This window comes from Myxocyprinus asiaticus, chromosome 40 (assembly GCF_019703515.2).
Source record: "Myxocyprinus asiaticus isolate MX2 ecotype Aquarium Trade chromosome 40, UBuf_Myxa_2, whole genome shotgun sequence".
Taxonomy (NCBI): Eukaryota; Metazoa; Chordata; class Actinopteri; order Cypriniformes; family Catostomidae; genus Myxocyprinus; species Myxocyprinus asiaticus.
In genome coordinates this window covers 20920036-20939570 of record NC_059383.1, presented here as the reverse complement: position 1 = coordinate 20939570, position 19535 = coordinate 20920036, and the positions used below count along the sequence as shown (strand labels likewise).

Genomic DNA, 19535 nt, shown 5'->3' with positions numbered 1-19535 from the left:
ATTTCCTTGCTTCCAATGAAGCACACATGATGATTCTTGGATGCAAATCATGCTGGAATAACATGGATCATCAGGTTTTGCACTAACTTGTGCAGTTCATGGCAGCTCGAGTGCATGCTGTCATTAAAGCAAACAGGAATATAACAAATATGAAGAAATTCTGGAGTTCATGTTAATTCATCAATTCAACTGTTCATTTAATTTGTTATGCTGATAATATAATTTGTAATTAATATATATATATATATATATATATATATATATATATATATATATATATATATATATTAATTTAGAGAAATGCAAAACTGAATCAGTTTTACAAGTGTTTTCAGACTTTTGAACCCCACTGCATCGCACTCGCTAGTTTGTGTCCATGCATTTACCATGTTTCGGGTTATTTCATAAACATAGAAACTACTGTACTTTGCATTTTGCACTTATTTTTATGGTTGAGAAAACCTGCTGAATTCATCTACTAGAATGTGATGAGGTCCAGATCCATGTTTGATCTAATAGACAATGTGGACAAACGGTTTGAAAGCTGTCTGTGGTTAACCCAGAAAAAAATAGTTGAGAAAGCCTGCCATCTATTGATGAAGAATGAAAAAGCAAGCAATTCACATGTGAGGAAAGTCCACCAATGACCAACTATTATTTCCTCTTTTGTAGGGTCCTTTAATGCCAGTTTACGTCCTCCTGAGACATTCTTCAAAGTGATATTCTGGTTGGGCTACTTTAACAGCTGCCTGAACCCCATCATTTACCCCTGCTACAGCCGTGAGTTCAAGCAGGCCTTCATTCGCATCCTGTGGTGCCAGTGTCAGCAGAGGAAACAACAGGGTTGCAGGGCGTACAACTACCGCTCACAAAATGTCTCCGCAAACCAGGCCTATGCAGACACCAGCTCGATTTGCATGAATGGCAGTCAGCAGACCCTGGCTTCAGTGCAGCCCAGCCCAAGGCTATGCAGCAGAGGTGTAGACTCTCGTCCAGCATCACGCGTTCTTCCAGGCTGGGGCCCCTGCACATCCTCTTCCTCCTTTTCTGGTCACCCCTTCACTAGTATGATTAAGCCCGGCTCTGATGCAATGAGCCAGAGTCCCTGCAAACCCAGCAGAATGACATTGCTGTTCCCTAGTGGGCCCCATGACAAAGGACCTCAGCAAGCTAATGGACAGAATGGGAAGGGAGAGGCAGAGCATGGGACAAAATCCAGGCCCACACCTGAGACTACAATGTAGTCAATAGTGACTTTGATGGCAGTTATTTCTCTATTTTTAGTTCTTCCTGGTTGGATCTGATTGATTATTGTATATTGATATAAACTGCATAGGGCATCTTCTTATGCATGTGTGCATTGTGAGTTGCTGTAGCTATATTAAACAGATGGGGTGTAAATCTCCCCCTTTTCAAAACCTGTATGTGTATTATGTGTACATACTGTTGTATATTTATACATTATGAAGAGTGTGTAGTTTATAAGTGTTTTGGTGCACTGGAGATTACTGTAGTAACTTGCATGAATAAAGGGATGAGCTCTGCACCTAGATGTGCTCTGAACAAGCTAAGCATCAATGATAAAATTTGCTCACTGGTCTGGTAACTTCCTTTCGATTATTTCCCTTTTTGGTCTTCATGCTGTCTTAGCCAATTCTTAATGTTGTGCCAGTTTTTTTAATAATGCTTATTGGGCTCATGGGCTGATCATGATCCTTCAGTTAGATTCACAGTTAGAGATATATCCATGACTCCTTGTGATCTGAGGTTCTGTATGTGAGGGCACTCCCCTGTCTGATTTTAATTTTCTGGGTCACAATAAAACTTTTTAAACAAATGAACAGATGGCATGAGAAGCTAATATATAATTACAAGATCCAAGACACAAACCAACTTGTATTAAATACATTGTGCCTGCTCTGAACCAGCAAAAATGGTTAGCCCATGCCATGTGTGTGTGTGTATTATACAAAAATACTTCTGTATCCTATGGGAGGATATACAGGACTATTTTCAAACAAATTGCAAATAGCATTTGCAATTGCATTTTCTATTTGTGGATGCATAAATTGTGACATAATCCAAATGCAATTGCAAATTCGTACAAAGTCTGCCAAATTTCAATTGGAAAGCAAAGTCCATTTGCAATTGCATTTCCTATGTCTTACGATTTATGACCCTGTCATACTGACAATGCAATATTAATTACCCCATTTCCTATTTCACTTCCTCGACGTCCCGTATGGAGCCTACCAAAATTCAAATGGAATCGCAATTCCCTTTGCGCTTGCACTTCCGATGCCTTACACAGACACCTGACAATCAGTACTGGGGGTGGGAGTTTATCCACCTTATTTTGCAACGTGGAAGTAAGCAGCGGCTGCATTTCCGGTGAATGTGGCAAAGTTCCGCTGGCATTGACAGCAGTGTAAATAACTAGAAGGTAGATATAATAGCGGCACCCTAGTTTCACTGAAAAATAAGGTGGATACTATTTGGCGTGTTTGTATTGGAAGTGACGTCAGTCACAATCCACTGCATTTTAGAGCACCTGCCGCCTTGCTGTCAACGGCCAAGAAGGAGATCGTAAGTTATGCCTATAACTATGGATCTATCCAGCTATCCAGTGTGATAGACGCTGTTTCGAAACTGGGTGTCCAGTATCCTTCTTATTAAACCATACAAATAGTTGGGTGTGTGAATGTCTTAGGGGATGTGTACGGTCAGTGTAACAGCATAGTGCTCAGACTGGGCATAAGGTGGGTAGATCAAGCCCTGTACCCAGGAGAGACGGGTCAGGTTGAAATGCTGCAAGTTCAATTACTTGATTAATTGTACTGGAATTACGAACCTTAGGTAGGAAAGCCGGGTTTGGCCAAAAGGAGACTCCTGAATAGTCTGCTTTCCATCTTAAACAATCCTCACCTACTGATAAGGAATGTAACTCACCCACTCTTTTGGCTGAATATATAGCAAGAAGGAAAACAGTTTTCAGTGTTAGCAACTTAAAATCAGCCTGGGCTATTGGCTCGAACAGAGCTTTTGCAAGGGATTGAAGGACCATGGGAAGATCCCATAATGGTGACCTTAAAGGTTTTCCTGGGTACAGACGGTGTGCTCCTCTGAGAAATTGAGAAATCAGAACATGCTTTCCAATCGTTAAGCCTTCAACAACATCATGATAATAACTTTGAAAATACACGTCACCTGCTTGAATAATTGTCCGAAGTGGAGCACTTTTTATGGTCCTCAAAACCACCTCATCTAACTCCTTAGAGAGGGGTTGAGTAGAGGCCAAACCCAAAACTGTAGTGTGGCTGGGTTCGAGTGCCAAATCTGGCCCTTCGCCTGAGAGATAGCGTTTCACTCATGAGATAGCGTATCTATTCCCAAAGGCCCACCTTGGACGCTCAGTGAAAACCACATCTTGCAGTGTGTTGTCTCTGCTGACACGAACAGGTCTGTGTGGGAGTCCATATTAGGCGCACCACCTCTGGATGTAACCGCCATTCCCCTGGAAGAGGCCCAGTCCAAGACAGGAGATTGGCGTCCTGGTTTACAACCCTGGGTATGAAAACTGCTCTGACTGAGGCAAACCTTGGGAAGGCCCAAAGCAGAAGCTTTCTGGTTTCCTGAAGGCATCACAGTGATCTCATGCCACCCTGGTGATTGATGTGATATACGGCAGATATATTGTCCATCCTTACTATGACATGCTTGCCCTGTAGAAACGGAGTTAGGTACCTTAAGGAGAGATGAATTGCCCTCAGCTCTAGCACATTGATATGTTCTGTGGTCCAGGGAAATACCCATGAACCCCTGATTGTTCTGCCTTGCCAAATGGCTCCCTATCCAGTCAGCGATGCATCTGTAGTCACTACCGTTCTTCTTGCTGGGATATTTCCCAGAGAAATGCCTTGAGACAGAAACTTTTTATTCGTCCATGGACGTAAAGCCTGGATACATTTTGGTGTGACTCTTAACTTCACTCGTCTGTCCAACTTGGGATGAAGTCAGAATTTGTTCATCCACCATTGCAGTGGCCATGCTCTGAGAAGCCCCAAGGGTACTACCTTTATTGCTGCAGATATCATGCCCATTAACCTCTGGAACTGAGCCAATTCTATTCGCTTGCCTAAGCAGTGAGCTTGTGCAAGGTAGTCAATTTTGCCACTCTCTGTGGAGTCAGAGAGACGGTTATTGTCAAGGAGTTCAAAATTAACCCGATGAATACTGCCTACTGTCGTGGCTTGGTATTGCTCTTCTCCCAATTTATACTGAACCCCAGATCTTGTACATGGTTGATAACAGTTTCGTTGTCTCTCATGACCTGATGATGATTTGGTGCACAGATCAACCAGTCGTCCGAGTATGGGAGGATCTTTAGGCCAGCAGCCTGAAGAGGACGGAGGGCAGCCGACAGTACCCTGGTGAAGACTCAGGGAGAATTCACTCATTTCCCATCCCTATGTGTGTGTGTGTGTGTGTGTGTGTGTGTGTGTGTGTGTGTATATATTTTCAAACCACCTAACATATAGTAAAGAATGGCACAATCCAGCTGTGCACAGCCGTAGCTGCCTATCAACACTCTGCCCTGGTGAACAGGAGTGTACAGAATGAAAAAATATATTAGTATACTTTGAATCTTCCAAAGTTTAAACACAGTTTGCTAATGGAGGAAAATGCCTATTCTGTGCACGAACGCTCAGAACTAACCAAGCAAAACAAACCCCTCCGCAGCAAGCTGCGGATCAATGGGGAGAGCTAGAGCTTGGAAAACAAATATTCCTGCAAAGCAAGAATTAGTATAAACAATGCACAAACACAAAAAATAGCAATGAATCAGACACTCACTTTGTGACTTACCTAGTAGGGTATAGAAAAATCCTCAGGGGCACAAGGGGCCTGCAATATAAGTTATATAAGACACTGAAGCTTTAAGGCATGTATCGAGTACGCAGCACAATTTCCAATGATGCCCTGTATCGAAGCGTGAATTGGATTAAGTGATAAGCTGTTTCCTTACAAAAGTGGTGTATTCAGCATCATGACGTCCTCTTTTCTCCTCACCAGTGTACCGCCCATAGAATGTCTATTGGACCGCTGTATTACGCTATTCTAAGCTAACCTTGTAGGCTCCCTTTTGGAAGGGACCTGGCCTGACTGTGCAGTATCGTGAGAGCTTCAAGTTTAAGTCTAATTAGAAACAGTTTTCATATTACATTATCATATATCCTGTCTTACAAATTACACACTATTTAATTGCCTCAAACAACTCTGTTAGTCATATTTATGTATTATTATTATTATTATTATTATTACATTGAATCATATTCACTCTCATTGAAATGTCTGCCACACTTTATCATATTATCAGAAGCTTAAAATGAACACTTAGCATTGTAAGGCTTTTATTTGTGCATAATGGGTCAAAACTTTAACAGGTGCTCCATTCAACGGAGTTCCGCACCCGGGTTTATGACTGCTTTATATTTGACCAACCATCAGATGGTTTTTGACACTCCTGAGCCTTAGAAACCTTTCCTGAAACACTCAGCAGAAAGCATCAGAGATTCACTCATTTCCCATCCCTAGTGGAAAGTTTAAATAAAGTAATGTACACAAACACAGTTCTCCTTCTTGGCCATCGACAGCAAGGCAGCAGGTGCTCTAAAATGCGGTCGAGTGTGACTGACGTCACTTCCACCCTGGTGAAAACAATAAATATTTTATTGTATTTCAAATATATTTGCTTTTTCAATAGTACATTGCAAATATATTAACAAAGAATTGTACCATCTTTAAATATATAAAAAGTATATTAACATCATGCTTTTACCTATTTTCACAATAAAACTTTAAACACACTTTAAAATAATTGTAATGTAGTATATTTTATAAAAATATATTTTAGAAAAACATACTTAAAATGAAAGTTCCGTGTAATTTTTAAAGTGTACTTATTTGAACTTTATTTTTAAATATATTTTAGGTATATTTTAAACTGTATGCTCAAAGTTATCATTTTAACAATGCACCGAAAGCATATTTTAAAAATACATTATTTAATGTCCTGAAGTTGTAGTATATTTTAAGTTACATTTGAGTGTAATTTTTAAGTTTACTTATTCATGCTTGGAATTCACTTCATTACTTGGACATTTCTTTCAGAAAGTGTTAAAATGTATGACTAATGCGTTGCAAGCCCATTTTTTAACATATTTTTAAATAAAGTGTATGCAGTGTACAAATGGCTACTCTTGTAATTGTGATTTCAGTGTAAGTATGTTTATTAATTTACAATGGCAGAGAAGTATCATGTTACAATCGTACACACAAATCCATGATAAACAAAACAATGTGTAAGAGTATGTAATGTTGATAGTATATTGTACAAAGTAGTATAGCTAAGTAATAACAAAGTATACTGTTATTGACTACTAAGTGTGCATTTTTTTAGTATTTGGAATTAGCCAAAAGTATAACAGAGCATATATTTAAAAAAATAATATATTCATGATATATTGCTAGTATGTTTGGAAGACACTCATAATAAATTTGTAATGTACTTATAACACAATTAAGGTACACTTTAATTTCACTAATCAAGCATGTAATTAGTCCCTACACAAGCATATATTTATACTTGAAGTTGTTCCACTTTAGCACACAAAAGTACACTAAATACACTTGAAATTGTGCTTTACTACAATTAAATTACAACTAAAATATACTTATTACAAAATTAGTTGTTCCAAAATAGCAAACTTCAAGTTAACTATTAATTAACACACTTGAAGTATACTGATCATTAGTCTGTCTGCAAGTACACTGAAGTATGCCCAAATTTAATATACTTAGCATATTTATTTTTCACCAGGGCAATTACAAACACGCCCCACAGTATCCAACTGATTTTTCAGGGAAACTAGGGTGCCACCATCATCAGCCTTGAATGTGGACCACTTCTGGTATACATTATACTACTTTATATTACAATCTGGCAATAAATGTCGGCATATTATTATCATTAATTACAATTGTCATAAACTCATTGGTTTTGAGCACATATAGTTGTACCGTTTATCACATTTTGCTATCTTTTATCACACACTGTTGCACAGGCAGAATGAATGAAATCAGGTGCTGACAGGACAGTCCTCTGCGCCATCTGGCATGCCTCCACAAACTTTACACAACCAGCAAAGAGCAGAAAGATGCCGGGAAAATGCTGCTTCAACTTTCTTTGCACCAAATCTGCATTTTGTTTTATCTTGGCAAACTAATAAACACATTTTACTCTCCGTTCTTTACAGAGAGCATTCTCTTAGCGGTGCATAGTAAACAGACACGCAGATCACACATTCAGCATGACTTATGAAACATCACCTTTGGAAATAACTAAATAAAGCATCATCGGAGGTAATGCAGGTACAGATGAACGGAGGTTTACATGAAGACAAGAAAGACTGCATCGTCACAATCTCGGTAAAGTAAGAAGCAGATTTTATTACCGTCTCTTCAACACAACACACAGCAACAAGTGAATGATTTACTTACTCTTTTACTATAAATGCTGATGTTAGAAAATTATCCAGTATTGGCACATAAGTCTACTGTACATCCTATGGTTGTGTTATAGTTTATAAGCCCATATCACCAAATTCTGGTACTATAACCATTTAGTTATTTACACTGCAGTGCCAGCGGAACTCTGCCACATTCGGCAGAAATGCAGCCGCTGCTTACTTCCGTGTTGCAAAATAAGGTGGATAAAATCTGTTGTAAGTGCAAAGGGAATTGCAATTCCTTTCAAATTTTGGTAGGCTCCATACGGGATGCCGAGGAAGTGAAATACCAAACGGGGTAATTAATATAGCTTTGTCAGTATGACAGGGTCATAACTCATAAGACATAGGAAATGCATTTGCAAATGGACTTTGCTTTCCAATTGAAATTTGGCAGACATTGTACATTTGTGTAAATGAAAATGCAAACGGTAATATGCAATTTGCATTTGCATTTGGATTATGTAATTTATTAGTCCACAAATAGAAAACGCAATTGCAAATGCAATTTGCAATTTGGTTTGAAAATAGTCCTGAAAATCCCCCCATACGTTTTTGTCATTATGTATTTTAATCTGAACATCTGATCATTGATTTTATGTTTAACATCCAATGCAAGCTATTCATTGGATTTAGAAGAAGAAAATATTTTTACAAGAACATTTCATTCAGCCTTAACTGTCTGTTTTCTCCCATTTTAAAGTGAAACATCAGTGGTATAAGAATAAAGAGTGATTTTATTTTTTGTGAAAAAGTGAGCATTTCTCCTTAGATGTTTTTCTCCTTCACTTTTGTACATTTAATTTACAAAGTGGACCATATATAATGTCTCCCTGTATTTAGAGGCTTATTGTGTATTAATATTGTATGCTTTAGAACCAAAGACTTACTTTCTAATGCATTTCCAGCGCATATAAGTCTAATGAAGAAATACATTTAATTTGTGGAGGTCTATGATTGTGCTTTATTAGACCTAAAAACCAAGTCTTTTGAATTGTCCACTCTACATAAAAGATTTATAAAGCTGATACATTAAGCACAATGCAAAATACATTCAATGGTGTGTATACAGTTTTTTGTGATGAAAAGGAAGGTCTTTCATAGTATACTCATCAGGTTTTAGTGTAATCTGATTACAAAGTAATTCGTAACTGTAATGGAATTACTTTTTAGTGAAAAGGTAGTAAGGCAGTACGTTTTAAATTATAGTAATCAGATTACAGAAACTTATGTTACATTTTAAGTACATTACTTGGGTTACACATTTCTAAAATAGTATTATCATGCTAGAACAGAAAAAAAGGTTCCTTCCCAAAACTGTTACTATAAATTTGGAAGCACACAATTCTGTAGAATGCCACTGTATGATGTAGCAATAAGATCTGTCTTCACTGGAATTAATGGAATAGCCAAACATGTTTATTAAAAGAGGGTGTCCACAAACTTGTGACAATATAGTGTATTTACATATGAACAACATGTTCATATGTAAAGAAACAGAAAAGAGAGAGAGAGAAAAAAAAACATGTTTTATGAGACAAAGAAATGAGCATAGATAAAAGAACAGTTTTTGTGTTCATTTAAACGTCTCGCCAGTAGTCACTCTTTTACAGAAGTGAAAATAAGCTCTATACTAGACAGTTTTAGACAGTTGTTCGTCTGGTTTCAATGCTGTTTGTAGGACTTTATTGGTCAATAAGTAATTGTACTCCTCAAACAAATTCTTTGTGCTTCTTTGAGCGCCAAATTATGTGATTTTATTTAAGTTGCTTATTTTGTCACTGAGTTCTAAACTATTCTCCACTCATTCTTGAAGTAAATTATGGAAGAGAGAATGCCATACAACTGACTGTTTTCTAGATTAATGCTTACCTTACAACATGAAAAAACATTTGAACTCGGAACAGCTTTTTACAGAATGTTCCTGTAATTTATTGATTACTTCTTAATTCTTAATTATATAATCACATAATTATATTGATTACTGCTGTGCTCTAATGGCTGAATATGGACAAAATTCACAGTTCACATAGTGTGGCATACTGCTTGCAACCAACTGCAGCTACTAAACTGCATTAAATACTATGAAAATATAAAATTTGTTTGTAATCTTAAATGAAGAATTGCTTTTGGCCATGTTGATAATAGACACATAGTTTGTTTGCATAAAATAAAAAAATTAAAAAGATATATAGGCTACTGGTGTTTTTTTTTATTTTTTACTTTTAGCTCTAAGAGGTGGGGTAATGAAGACTGATGTTCACTTTTAAATTTGTCTCACCATGCACTGGCAAGTTTATAATTTTCATTTCTGTTTACTTTCACACTTCAAGTATTTCAGCTGGTTGTCAACGTCCTGGTAGCAGTGCTTATGATGATATTAAAAGGTGATTTGTTAGGCCTACTGGCCCTTTGGATGGGACGTCTGTGTTGCTCATTTTCTCCTGGATGTCACTTTTGGCAGTGCTAGTGTGCCACTATATTTAAATATCACATGTATCACAAGACCCCGCATGAGCATACCAGGATGTCACACACACATGCAGCCAGACTTCTATTACTGTCTTGGTTCTTCCCTGTCCTTTTATTTTCACTGGTGAACATTCAGTGTTGTCAGACATACACTAAAAATGTACAGTATGTGCCCCTTGTAAGCATCCCATCTTATATTTTAAGTTTTACAATCAGTCTCTTTTTATCAGTTAGTTTTATGTCTACCAGGTGGCCCCAAGGCAAGCCAGGACTGTCTGCCATGCCAGCCTCACAGCTCCTTAACACATCAAGCTGCCCAAGAACATGGAATTGGGTGAAGAAGACTGCCAAAACTCAACCTATTTTTGCCTATTTTAAGATTTCAATTTCATAACAAAATTTCATTAAATTAAATTGTGTAATGCTTAAAAAAGTATGAATAAAACTTGAAATATTTAGTTTTTTTGTTCTTTGTTTTATTTTATTAAAGATTATTCAATTTGATGGAATTTTGTTGTGAAACTAAAAGGCGTAAAATATTTTTTGGAGTGTTTTTTATTACTATGGTAGCTAACATTAAATTTCCTTTAAACAGTCCAAGAAGCTTAGAATATTTCTGTCATTTTATTTAATTCCTTCTTTTGGCATTTTAAAAATAGTAGAAATTATATTTTGATAGCCTAAATGTTGTCTGCCCCCTACAAAACTTCCATACCAAAACATAATAGTTATTACACATTTTGTTTACATTTACTTAACTTTTTTGTGTGTATCATGCATATTAAATAGCACATTTAACAACACAACAACACATTCATAATCACAACCGACTTATTCGTTCTACGATGTTTACGTATCCCATTGGTACTACATGTCCCAGAATCCTCAGCTACACATACGTCACGCAGCAAGCGAGGAACCGGAAGAGACGTTATGACTCATTTCTAGAAGGTAAGAATGAAGCACTGAGTGAATGTTTTGATTAAAATATATTTTTCTCATAGTACTTGTAAAACTTAATGTAAGGAAGCCTTTCAAACAATGCTTTCGTCGTGAAATATAGAGCTGATGAAACGAAATCCACCTTGTTTAACACACGTGCTAATAGTGTTTTGACAGCTATTTTTAATGCAAACTGCTATTTCATTTTGGAATATTGTTGTTCATGTTCTTTTTTTTTTATCTAATAGAAACATGCAAAATCATTTGTGTAAATTACGTGTGTTACGAGCTATGCCAGTTTTTAACATTAGCATGACAACTATGTTAAAGACAATGGGTTAGCAAAACCAGTTGGAACACGTTTAAGAAAGTTTGCTGAAATATTTACATATATTAAGCTAAACTATATGAACTTATGTATGTATATGATACTTATGAAGTACTTGCCTTAAAATTTTCAACTGGCAGCCAAATGAAACAAAAGGAAATTCCAAGTGTATGTCTAAAAATAAATGTAATGTCTTTAGCTTCATATAAATTTGTGATTATTTGAGATTTCAATCTTCTTGGGGTTTTGCAGAATTAGAGGTCAAAGTGATTTGATGTCTTCTCCAGATGGAGAGGGAAATGGAGACACTCTCAGCCACCATGGCAAACACGTTGCAGGTGTCAGAGACCAGGAAGAACACTGCAGACAAGGAGGAAGACTGTTTCTATGACTGTGAGGACACATTATCTGTAGAAGATACATTACTGGCTGAACACACAGAGGTGGCTCAAAGCGATAGACTTGAATCAGATGCCAGGACTGAAAAAGACAATTCTGAAGTGGAGAGACTGGGAAACATAGATGCCCCTGACCGATCGTGTTTGGATAAAACATCAGCAGCAGACTTTGATGGGAATGAGGACAGATCGGTTGAAAAGAGGCATTACTCATTGGCAAAAGACCCAGGATTTGGGGAAGACAAAAATGAAGAACAGGAGAATTGGGAGAGATTTGCAGAGGATGATGAGAAGATGGACAGTGACTCGGATTCAGAATTTAAAGAGACGGTCAAGGTGACCGAGTACGATGAAGAAAACCTGCGTGAACTAGAGAAAGACTTGACGGAAGAAGAGAAAGAAGTGAGCTTTATTCTTCTCGCATTACATTTCACAACTGCAGTTCTGTCTGTACTCCTGTACCATATTTCCTTCCATTGTGCATGATGTTGTGATGTTGATTGGCTCTCACTTTTGCTTGGTAGCCATTGTTGATGTTTTGCTCCAATCACAGAGCAGAAGAAAGGAGAGCATAGAGCTGAAGGAGAAGGGCAACACCCAGTTCAAGAGCGGCGGTAAGACCCTTCCTGCTGTCCATTGACACTTTTTTAATCAGTTAAGTGCCACTCACTTGGCATGAGTTGCACTTTTAAAGGCATAGTAAACCCAAAAATGAAAATTCTGTCATGTTGTCCAAACAAATACGACTTCTTTTATAGAACACCAAATAAAACGAGTCATCATTCACTTTCAGTGCATCTGTTGTAGTGGTCACAGATATTCTACATTTTTTAATTATCAGCATCGGCTGATAATTATTCCAGTTTGTCCGATTTGTTTCTTAAAGGAAAAGTTACCCAAAAATAAAGATTCGCTCATTTACTCACCCTCATGCCATCCCAGATGTGTATGACTTTCTTTCTTTTGCAAAACACAAATTAATATTTTTTTTTAAAAATATTTCAGCTCTGTTGGTCCTCACAATGCAAGTGAATGGTGACTAGAACTTTGAAGGCCCAAATGGCTGTTTAAAAGTAATCCAAATGACTCTAGTGGTTAAATCCATGTCTTCTGATGTGATATGATAATTGTGGGTGAGAAACTTTAAAATGTAAGTCCTTTTTTAACTGTAAATCTACACTTTCACTTCCACATTCTTTGTTTAAACAAATGTAATTCAAGACAACTCGTGAAAATCCAGCGTTTTATTCATGTCGTGCTCTTATATTTTATCTTCCTCTGAACTGAAGCGTGTCGTGGAAATTATCCAATAAAGAAAGACTCGAGAAGTCTTTGTATCTTTTCCCAAGAGAAGAAAGTCAGCCACTGTACTCTCTGGATATCGGCATCGGCCATTAAAAACCCCATATCTGTCTACCACTAATCTGTTGTCCATATAATGAAAGTGAATTGTGATTTAGGTTGTCATTCTGCTTAACATCTCAAGGTTTTTTAGAAGAAAGTCTTGCTGGTTTGGATCAACATGAGGGTGAGAAATTGATGACAGAATTCATCATAGTTCAGATTGTTCAGACAACCCTCCAACAAGTTGATTATAAAAATGTTGTTTTGCACATTCCTTCTTTTCAAAGAGAGGCTGTTTCATCTGTGTCTAGTTGTTTGTATGGATGAACTGCTGACATTTCAATACTTACAGAACATGTAGAAGCTGAGGAGTCTTACACAGTCGCTCTGCAAGTGTGTCCTGTGTGCTACAGCAAAGAGAGATCCATCCTCTTCTCTAATCGAGCTGCGGCACGCTTGCATCAGGTGATCTTTCTCTCCAACATGTGGTTGTTTTTGTACAGTTTTCTAATGCGTAGTTGTTTTATTTTCTGAAATGGTTTTGTTTCTATGAACTTGGATATATGACTTCCGGTTTGTTTAAAGACGTGTCTTCCGAGGACACACAGTGTTTAGTTACTGTACTGCACCACTTTGGTAGCGCAAAACTTGTTCTTGCAATTATATACACAATTCTCGGAATAGATCCATTTTTATTTGTATATTAAGTATATATTAAAAAATATTTTTGATTTTTTATTATTACAGTGGGTCAATGGCAGGTTGATTAATTTACTTTTTAAAATAAAATACATTTTAATGTAAAATTAATTAAAAGGAATTTTGGACCTGTTATTTTGGAATCTGTCCAGTGTAATAATATCTTGATGCGCCCATTATATTTTGAATGCTTCAATTTGACATTTCTTTGTCCAGTATCTTTTGTTTTTGATTATTTAAACATTCTTTTATTAATTTATAGTTTTCATTTTATCTTACAGGATAAAAAGCAGGATGCTATCAGAGACTGTTCTAAAGGTGGGATTACATGTGCTGTTGGTGCAATAACTAGACCCTTTTCACGGACTGATGACACATTTCCGCTTTAATTTAGGAGTTTAATTCTAGCTGTGTATAAAAACATCTGTCTTTTTTATATTTTCAGTTTTTTAATTATGTAATATAAATGTAAAACTCTATACTTGGTGTTATGTTACCCTGGCATTGATTTATAAAAAATAGTAACCACATCTGCAATGGGATTTCAAATACAGCTGCCGAGGGAGTGACAGTAAATTTGCTATTTTTCTCTCTTCTGACTGCTGTTATCCATCTCTATATTTTTTCCACTTTTGGAAAGTTGTGAAAACATAATAGTGAATTTATTTATTTTTTGCTGCTGGAGCAAATGGGAATGCAAAAGGAATATTTGCTGGGTCTCCCATTTAACACTGTAGAAGTTAAACCTGCTATAGTTTACTTCCTTGTTCCAAACCTGGAAATGTGATAAGGATCTATTGAGTCTAGTCTACACAGTCCTGCTCTCCGAGTGCTAGAAAAGACAGAATACATAGAACATGTTTTAATGTGTATTTTAATTGCTGTTACACTGTTGTATTTATTTCCTTTTCTACTGGTATGCGATTTTACATTTGAACTGCAATGAAATGAAGGCAGTTGAGACAACAACAATTGTGTCATGTCTTCAACAGCCATAGAACTGAATCCAAATTATGTTCGTGCCATTCTGCGGCGAGCTGAACTCTATGAGAAGACAGACAAGCTTGATGAAGCCCTAGAGGACTACAAGACTGTCTTTGAGAAAGACCCGAGCATCCCTGCAGCTAGAGAGGCGTGTATGGTGAGTATCATGAGGTCCTCAGTTTGCTTACTTGAATATGTTCATCATATGATGTAAAGGTAGTCCGATATATCGGTTTTACCGATTAATTGGTGCTGATAGTTGGTTTTTGAAATCAATCGATAGTAGCCAATACTTTTTTTTTCTCCATATTCCTCTGTGGCTGGAGCTGGAGGATTCTAGAGTTAGAACATCTTGGTTCAACAGTTAAACAGTGGCCTCTAGAGGTGAATTAAAAACAATTACTAATGCCTCGTGGGGATTTGCTGTATCTAAATCGTTGACAATATTTATCCATATTTTTATCCTCACTTCAATGTGTATTGTGTTATTTTAACAAGATAATCAGCTGTTATAAACTGAAGTGAGAACATGCAGAGAAAAATGTAGTTTGTGTAAACGTGCCCAGTCACACTCAGCATATACATTGTATCTTCAACTTCATATCTTGTGAATAGTAATAAACCTTATTCCTCAATAAACATCATCTGGTGAATTTATAGGCTATAAAAAGCTTACATTTACATTTATGCATTTGGCAGATGCTTTTATCCGAAGCGACTTACAGTGCACTTATTACAGGGACAATCCCCCCGGAGCAACCTGGAGTTAAGTGCCTTATTTGTTAAATAGCCTACTTAACTATAGAGCACTGTAATGGAGCCAAGCCGCTGTCTTTTCAAAATAAGTCCTCAGTGTATTTCGGGCTTGTTTGTAGTTAGTCCTGCATGATGCTCCAAATGTTCATTTCTTCCTGGTAATTGAGATTTTAGTTAAACTGCATCTGGGATTTTATTCATTTTAGACTCTTGAAGCCTCTATGTCTGTGATTGTCAACGTAAAAATAAGACTAAGAGAAATTTTGAACATCCTGTAAATCGATTTAAAAAAACGAATCGTCTGATTAATCGCTTATCTGCCTTTTCCACCACCTTAGTTATCTGTATCGGCTAATACATTATCGCTCGTCCTCTAATCTGATGGGTATGTTGCATGACATTTTTATTTTACTCACATGAGAGTGGAAAATTGCAATGTCAGATTTTCAAAAAAGCACAAGTATTACTAAAAGATAGTACTACAAATGCTAAACAAACATTTGCCATGTATTAGCCTGGCTCTATTATAAAACTGTTCAAATCACTGATATATATAAAGAACTGGATTGCTGACGCAACGGTAAACTGCCAGCAGGATGTGAAGCCACCGGAAGTGTTTGAGCGGCCATCTTGGTATGCCCAAACTGCCATAGAGCATCAGTGGTGTGGACAGGCGAAAACATCCCCATTTCACCATCTCCGACCTGCGGATACGACAGTTGAATTTCGCCCTCTAGTGACAATCATGTTTAATTTTTAATTTGTTCTTTATGGATAATATTCGTTACAAGGGAGAAGACATACGCGGATCGTGAATCTCACGATGTCAGGTCATTCACCTGACCCAGTGTTCAGTCTATCAGTGCAGCACAACAATCACCAAAGGAAGCGGCAAAACTGTCCACAAGTTGTAATGTAAGTAGGAAAAGCTGTAATATCAGCTTGTTAAGGGTGACAATACATCCTTACAACCAAAAGGGACAGAACGTGATTTCTAAATCGCCTTAAATGCCCAGGATTTGCTTATTTTCATATTGAAGTGCTCTCTGTAGTCATACATGGATACATGCCATAAATACATGTTCATTTGCCATTTAAACCTAGCGTATCAGTTTAATTTTAACCAGCTTTGCTTTGTGTGTCTCCCTCATTCTCTGTGTTCAGCTGATCTGTTTGCTGATGAAATTTGTTAGAGGTGGATACTGTTTGATAAAGATATACATAACTTGGCTTTCAAGAAACAGGAAAAAATCCAGAATTTAAATAAATAAATAATTACATGTTTAGGACATTTGAGTTGTAGGGATTTCAGATATAAAATTGGTGATTGTAAGACTAATGTTTACTTGCTGAAATGAGATGATTTTCTATCAAGTCAATAGGGACATTGGAATGTTTGGGCATAGCAATATGGCGGCGCAGTGGCTTCACTGTTATGACATCATGAGCAATCCATTTCTATATTATATATCAGTGGTTCAAATTCAAGATGGGTTCTTAACTTTATCTTCCTCAACATGACTTCGTAACATAAAGAGACCATGGTGTCTGTCAGTAACTACATTTCAATTTCTCTTTCTACTGCTTTGCACAGAGGTTGCCACGGCAAATTGAAGAGCGCAATGAGAAGCTGAAAGAAGAGATGATGAGTAAGATTTTTTATTTCTTAGCGTGTTTTATATTTTGCCATCTCTTACCTAATTCCCTTCAAAGAATAGAGACATCCTAACAAGATTCATCATGTTCTTCTGTCTTTTTTACATCCTCAAAAATAAAATCCTTGAAAATTAAATGCATAATATAATATATTTCAGCATAATATAAAATATTGAAGTTTTAATATCTACTTGGTCATAAACTGTATGGAATTAAGACAAACGCTTGAGGACTTTTGGTAATTGGCTAATTATCGCTTCTCGTTGTCACAACACGTTGGTCTTAACCACAACTTTAACGAAGGCATAAAATTACCTCAGGTATCCAGCGCTAATGTCGACAACAATCTTGTCTCTTTTGAAGTTGTTTGTGTCTTTTCTTTTGGTTTCTTTGTGAAAGGTAACACAGTAGCAGTTCATCTCCATTAATTTTCTTGACTGTGAACATAACTGCAGCGCAAGCTTATAATAAGCAGAACGTTATCGTCCGTTGGTGTGAACGCTTATATAGTTATCATTACAGTTATTGTTATAGCTATCTTTCTTGGTGTGAATGGGCCTTTAATCTTGTCCATTAAAGGTATAAATAAATATTGCAGATTCATCATTTTTCTTGTTGAGAACGAATTTATAGTTTTAGATAAAGATTTATGCTGTGAGGCTGAGAGGCCGATGAATGAAAGACCATTCAAGGGTGTGGCTATTTAAACACTTCATATAGATCTCATTGCAGTCACAGCCACAGAGCAGTAGTCAAAGTGACATAGTGTTGTAAGAGCTTATATTCTTTACCATGTAAAATACACAGTAAGTGTGGTTTGCTGTCATCATATTAGATTTAGATCTTTTTATATGTAGATGATATAAATACAGCATCTGTTCTATTTCTTTTCAGGTAAGCTCAAGGACTTGGGCAACATGATTTTGCGACCCTTTGGTCTCTCCACCTCCAACTTTCAGGTCAACCAAGATGCCAACACAGGATCCTACTCTGTTAATTTTGTTCAGAATCCAAATAACAACAACAGATAGCAATCTAGCATCTCTTTTAAAGAGATAGTTCACCCAATAATGAAAATTGGTTTTCATTTGCTCACCCTAATGTTTTTCCAAACCCATATGACTTTCTTTCTTCTGTGGAAAACAAAAAGAGATGTTAGCTTTCAGTACGTTTTTGCCATACAGTGAAAGTGAATAGTGATTGAGACTCATTCAGCCTAAAAGATAAAAAAAAGTCATGCAGGTTTGGAACAACATGAGGGTGAATAAATGATTACAGAATTTCATTTTTGGGTGAACTATCTCTTTAATTAAATAATCATCAGAACTATCAACCCATTTAAGTGTTCGGTCACTCGTGAGCTTTTGAGTCATCCCCTAACTGCATAAGAGCTTTATTAAAGAATTGTTTGTCACATCAAGTGATTTCAGCTGTTTCCATTTGATTTGACCAATTAAATTATCAGCTTGTGTTTTCAAGTGGCTTTTGGTTTGTTTGTTTGTTTGTTTGTTAGTTTGATTCTCTTTTGCCGTTACATGAATTTTATGTTGGCTATGTTCAGAATATAACATGGCTATTAGTGTGGAAGCTGGTGTCAGTGATAACCACAGACTGTTCGTTAGTTCTGAAGAATTAAGTAATTGCCCTCATCACCCAAATTTAAAAAATAAAACATGCAGTGCTGTCTTCAGATACCTGTGTTCATATTAAACCAGCAGTATGTTGCTTTTTGTTTTTTGTTGCATTTATTCATGTTTGGTGCTTGGATGCACTGTTATGCACAAGTAATAAATGCAGCATGATGTATTCATAAAGAAGAACAAGGCAAACTTTTTGGTACAAGGCAAAAAAAATTAAATACAAAAAATGGATGTTTAATGTTAATTTCATTAAGAGATATACATATACAGTAAACACATTTATGCCCACAACCACCATTCTCATATGTGTAGTCAGTAATGTTCTCAGATTGTACTGAAACGCATTTACAGTTGAAGTCAAAAGTTTACATACACCTTAGCCAAATATATTTACACTCAGTTTTTCACAATTCCTGACATTTAATCGTAGAAAACATTCTCTGTCTTAGGTCAGTTAGGATCACTACTTTATTTTAAGAATGTGAAATGTCGGGGGCCTTAGTAGCTCAGCGAGTATTGATGCTGACTTCCACCCCTGGAGTCACGAGTTCAAATCCAGGGCGTGCTGAGTAACTCCAGCCAGGTCTCCTAAGCAACCGAATTGGCCTGGTTGCTAGGAAGGGTAGAGTCACATGGGGTAACCTCCTCGTGGTCATGATTAGGGGTTCTCGCTCTCAATGGGGCATGTGATAAGTTGTGCGTGGATCGCGGAGAGTAGCATGAGCCTCCTGTGCTGTGAGTCTCCACG

General features: G+C 36.8%; 2 protein-coding genes across 4 annotated transcripts in view; both read left to right on the top strand.

Moving 5' to 3' along the window:
- LOC127431208 (alpha-1A adrenergic receptor-like) overlaps positions 1-9643 on the top strand; it is a 49617-nt gene extending 39974 nt beyond the window's left edge. The window contains exon 2 of the mRNA XM_051681527.1: positions 673-9643. Within this exon, the coding sequence (XP_051537487.1) occupies positions 673-1244 (572 nt within the window). The 3' untranslated portion in view covers positions 1245-9643. The remainder of the gene's footprint in view (positions 1-672) is intronic.
- A 1285-nt stretch (positions 9644-10928) lies between these two features.
- LOC127431216 (tetratricopeptide repeat protein 1-like) lies at positions 10929-18872 on the top strand. 3 transcript variants are annotated; one of them, XM_051681537.1, is made up of 8 exons: positions 10929-10991; positions 11598-12110; positions 12262-12322; positions 13405-13517; positions 14033-14069; positions 14744-14892; positions 17086-17140; positions 18042-18872. In XM_051681537.1, exons 2-8 carry the CDS (start codon positions 11598-11600, stop codon positions 18176-18178), a joined length of 1065 nt encoding a protein of 354 aa, XP_051537497.1. In that variant the 5' UTR covers positions 10929-10991; the 3' UTR covers positions 18179-18872. The 3 variants fall into 3 exon arrangements, with proteins under 3 accessions (XP_051537497.1, XP_051537496.1, XP_051537498.1); XM_051681536.1 differs by having other exon boundaries at positions 10946-10991; positions 11563-12110; XM_051681538.1 differs by lacking the exon at positions 17086-17140 and having other exon boundaries at positions 10946-10991; positions 11563-12110.
- Positions 18873-19535: the final 663 nt, after the last annotated feature.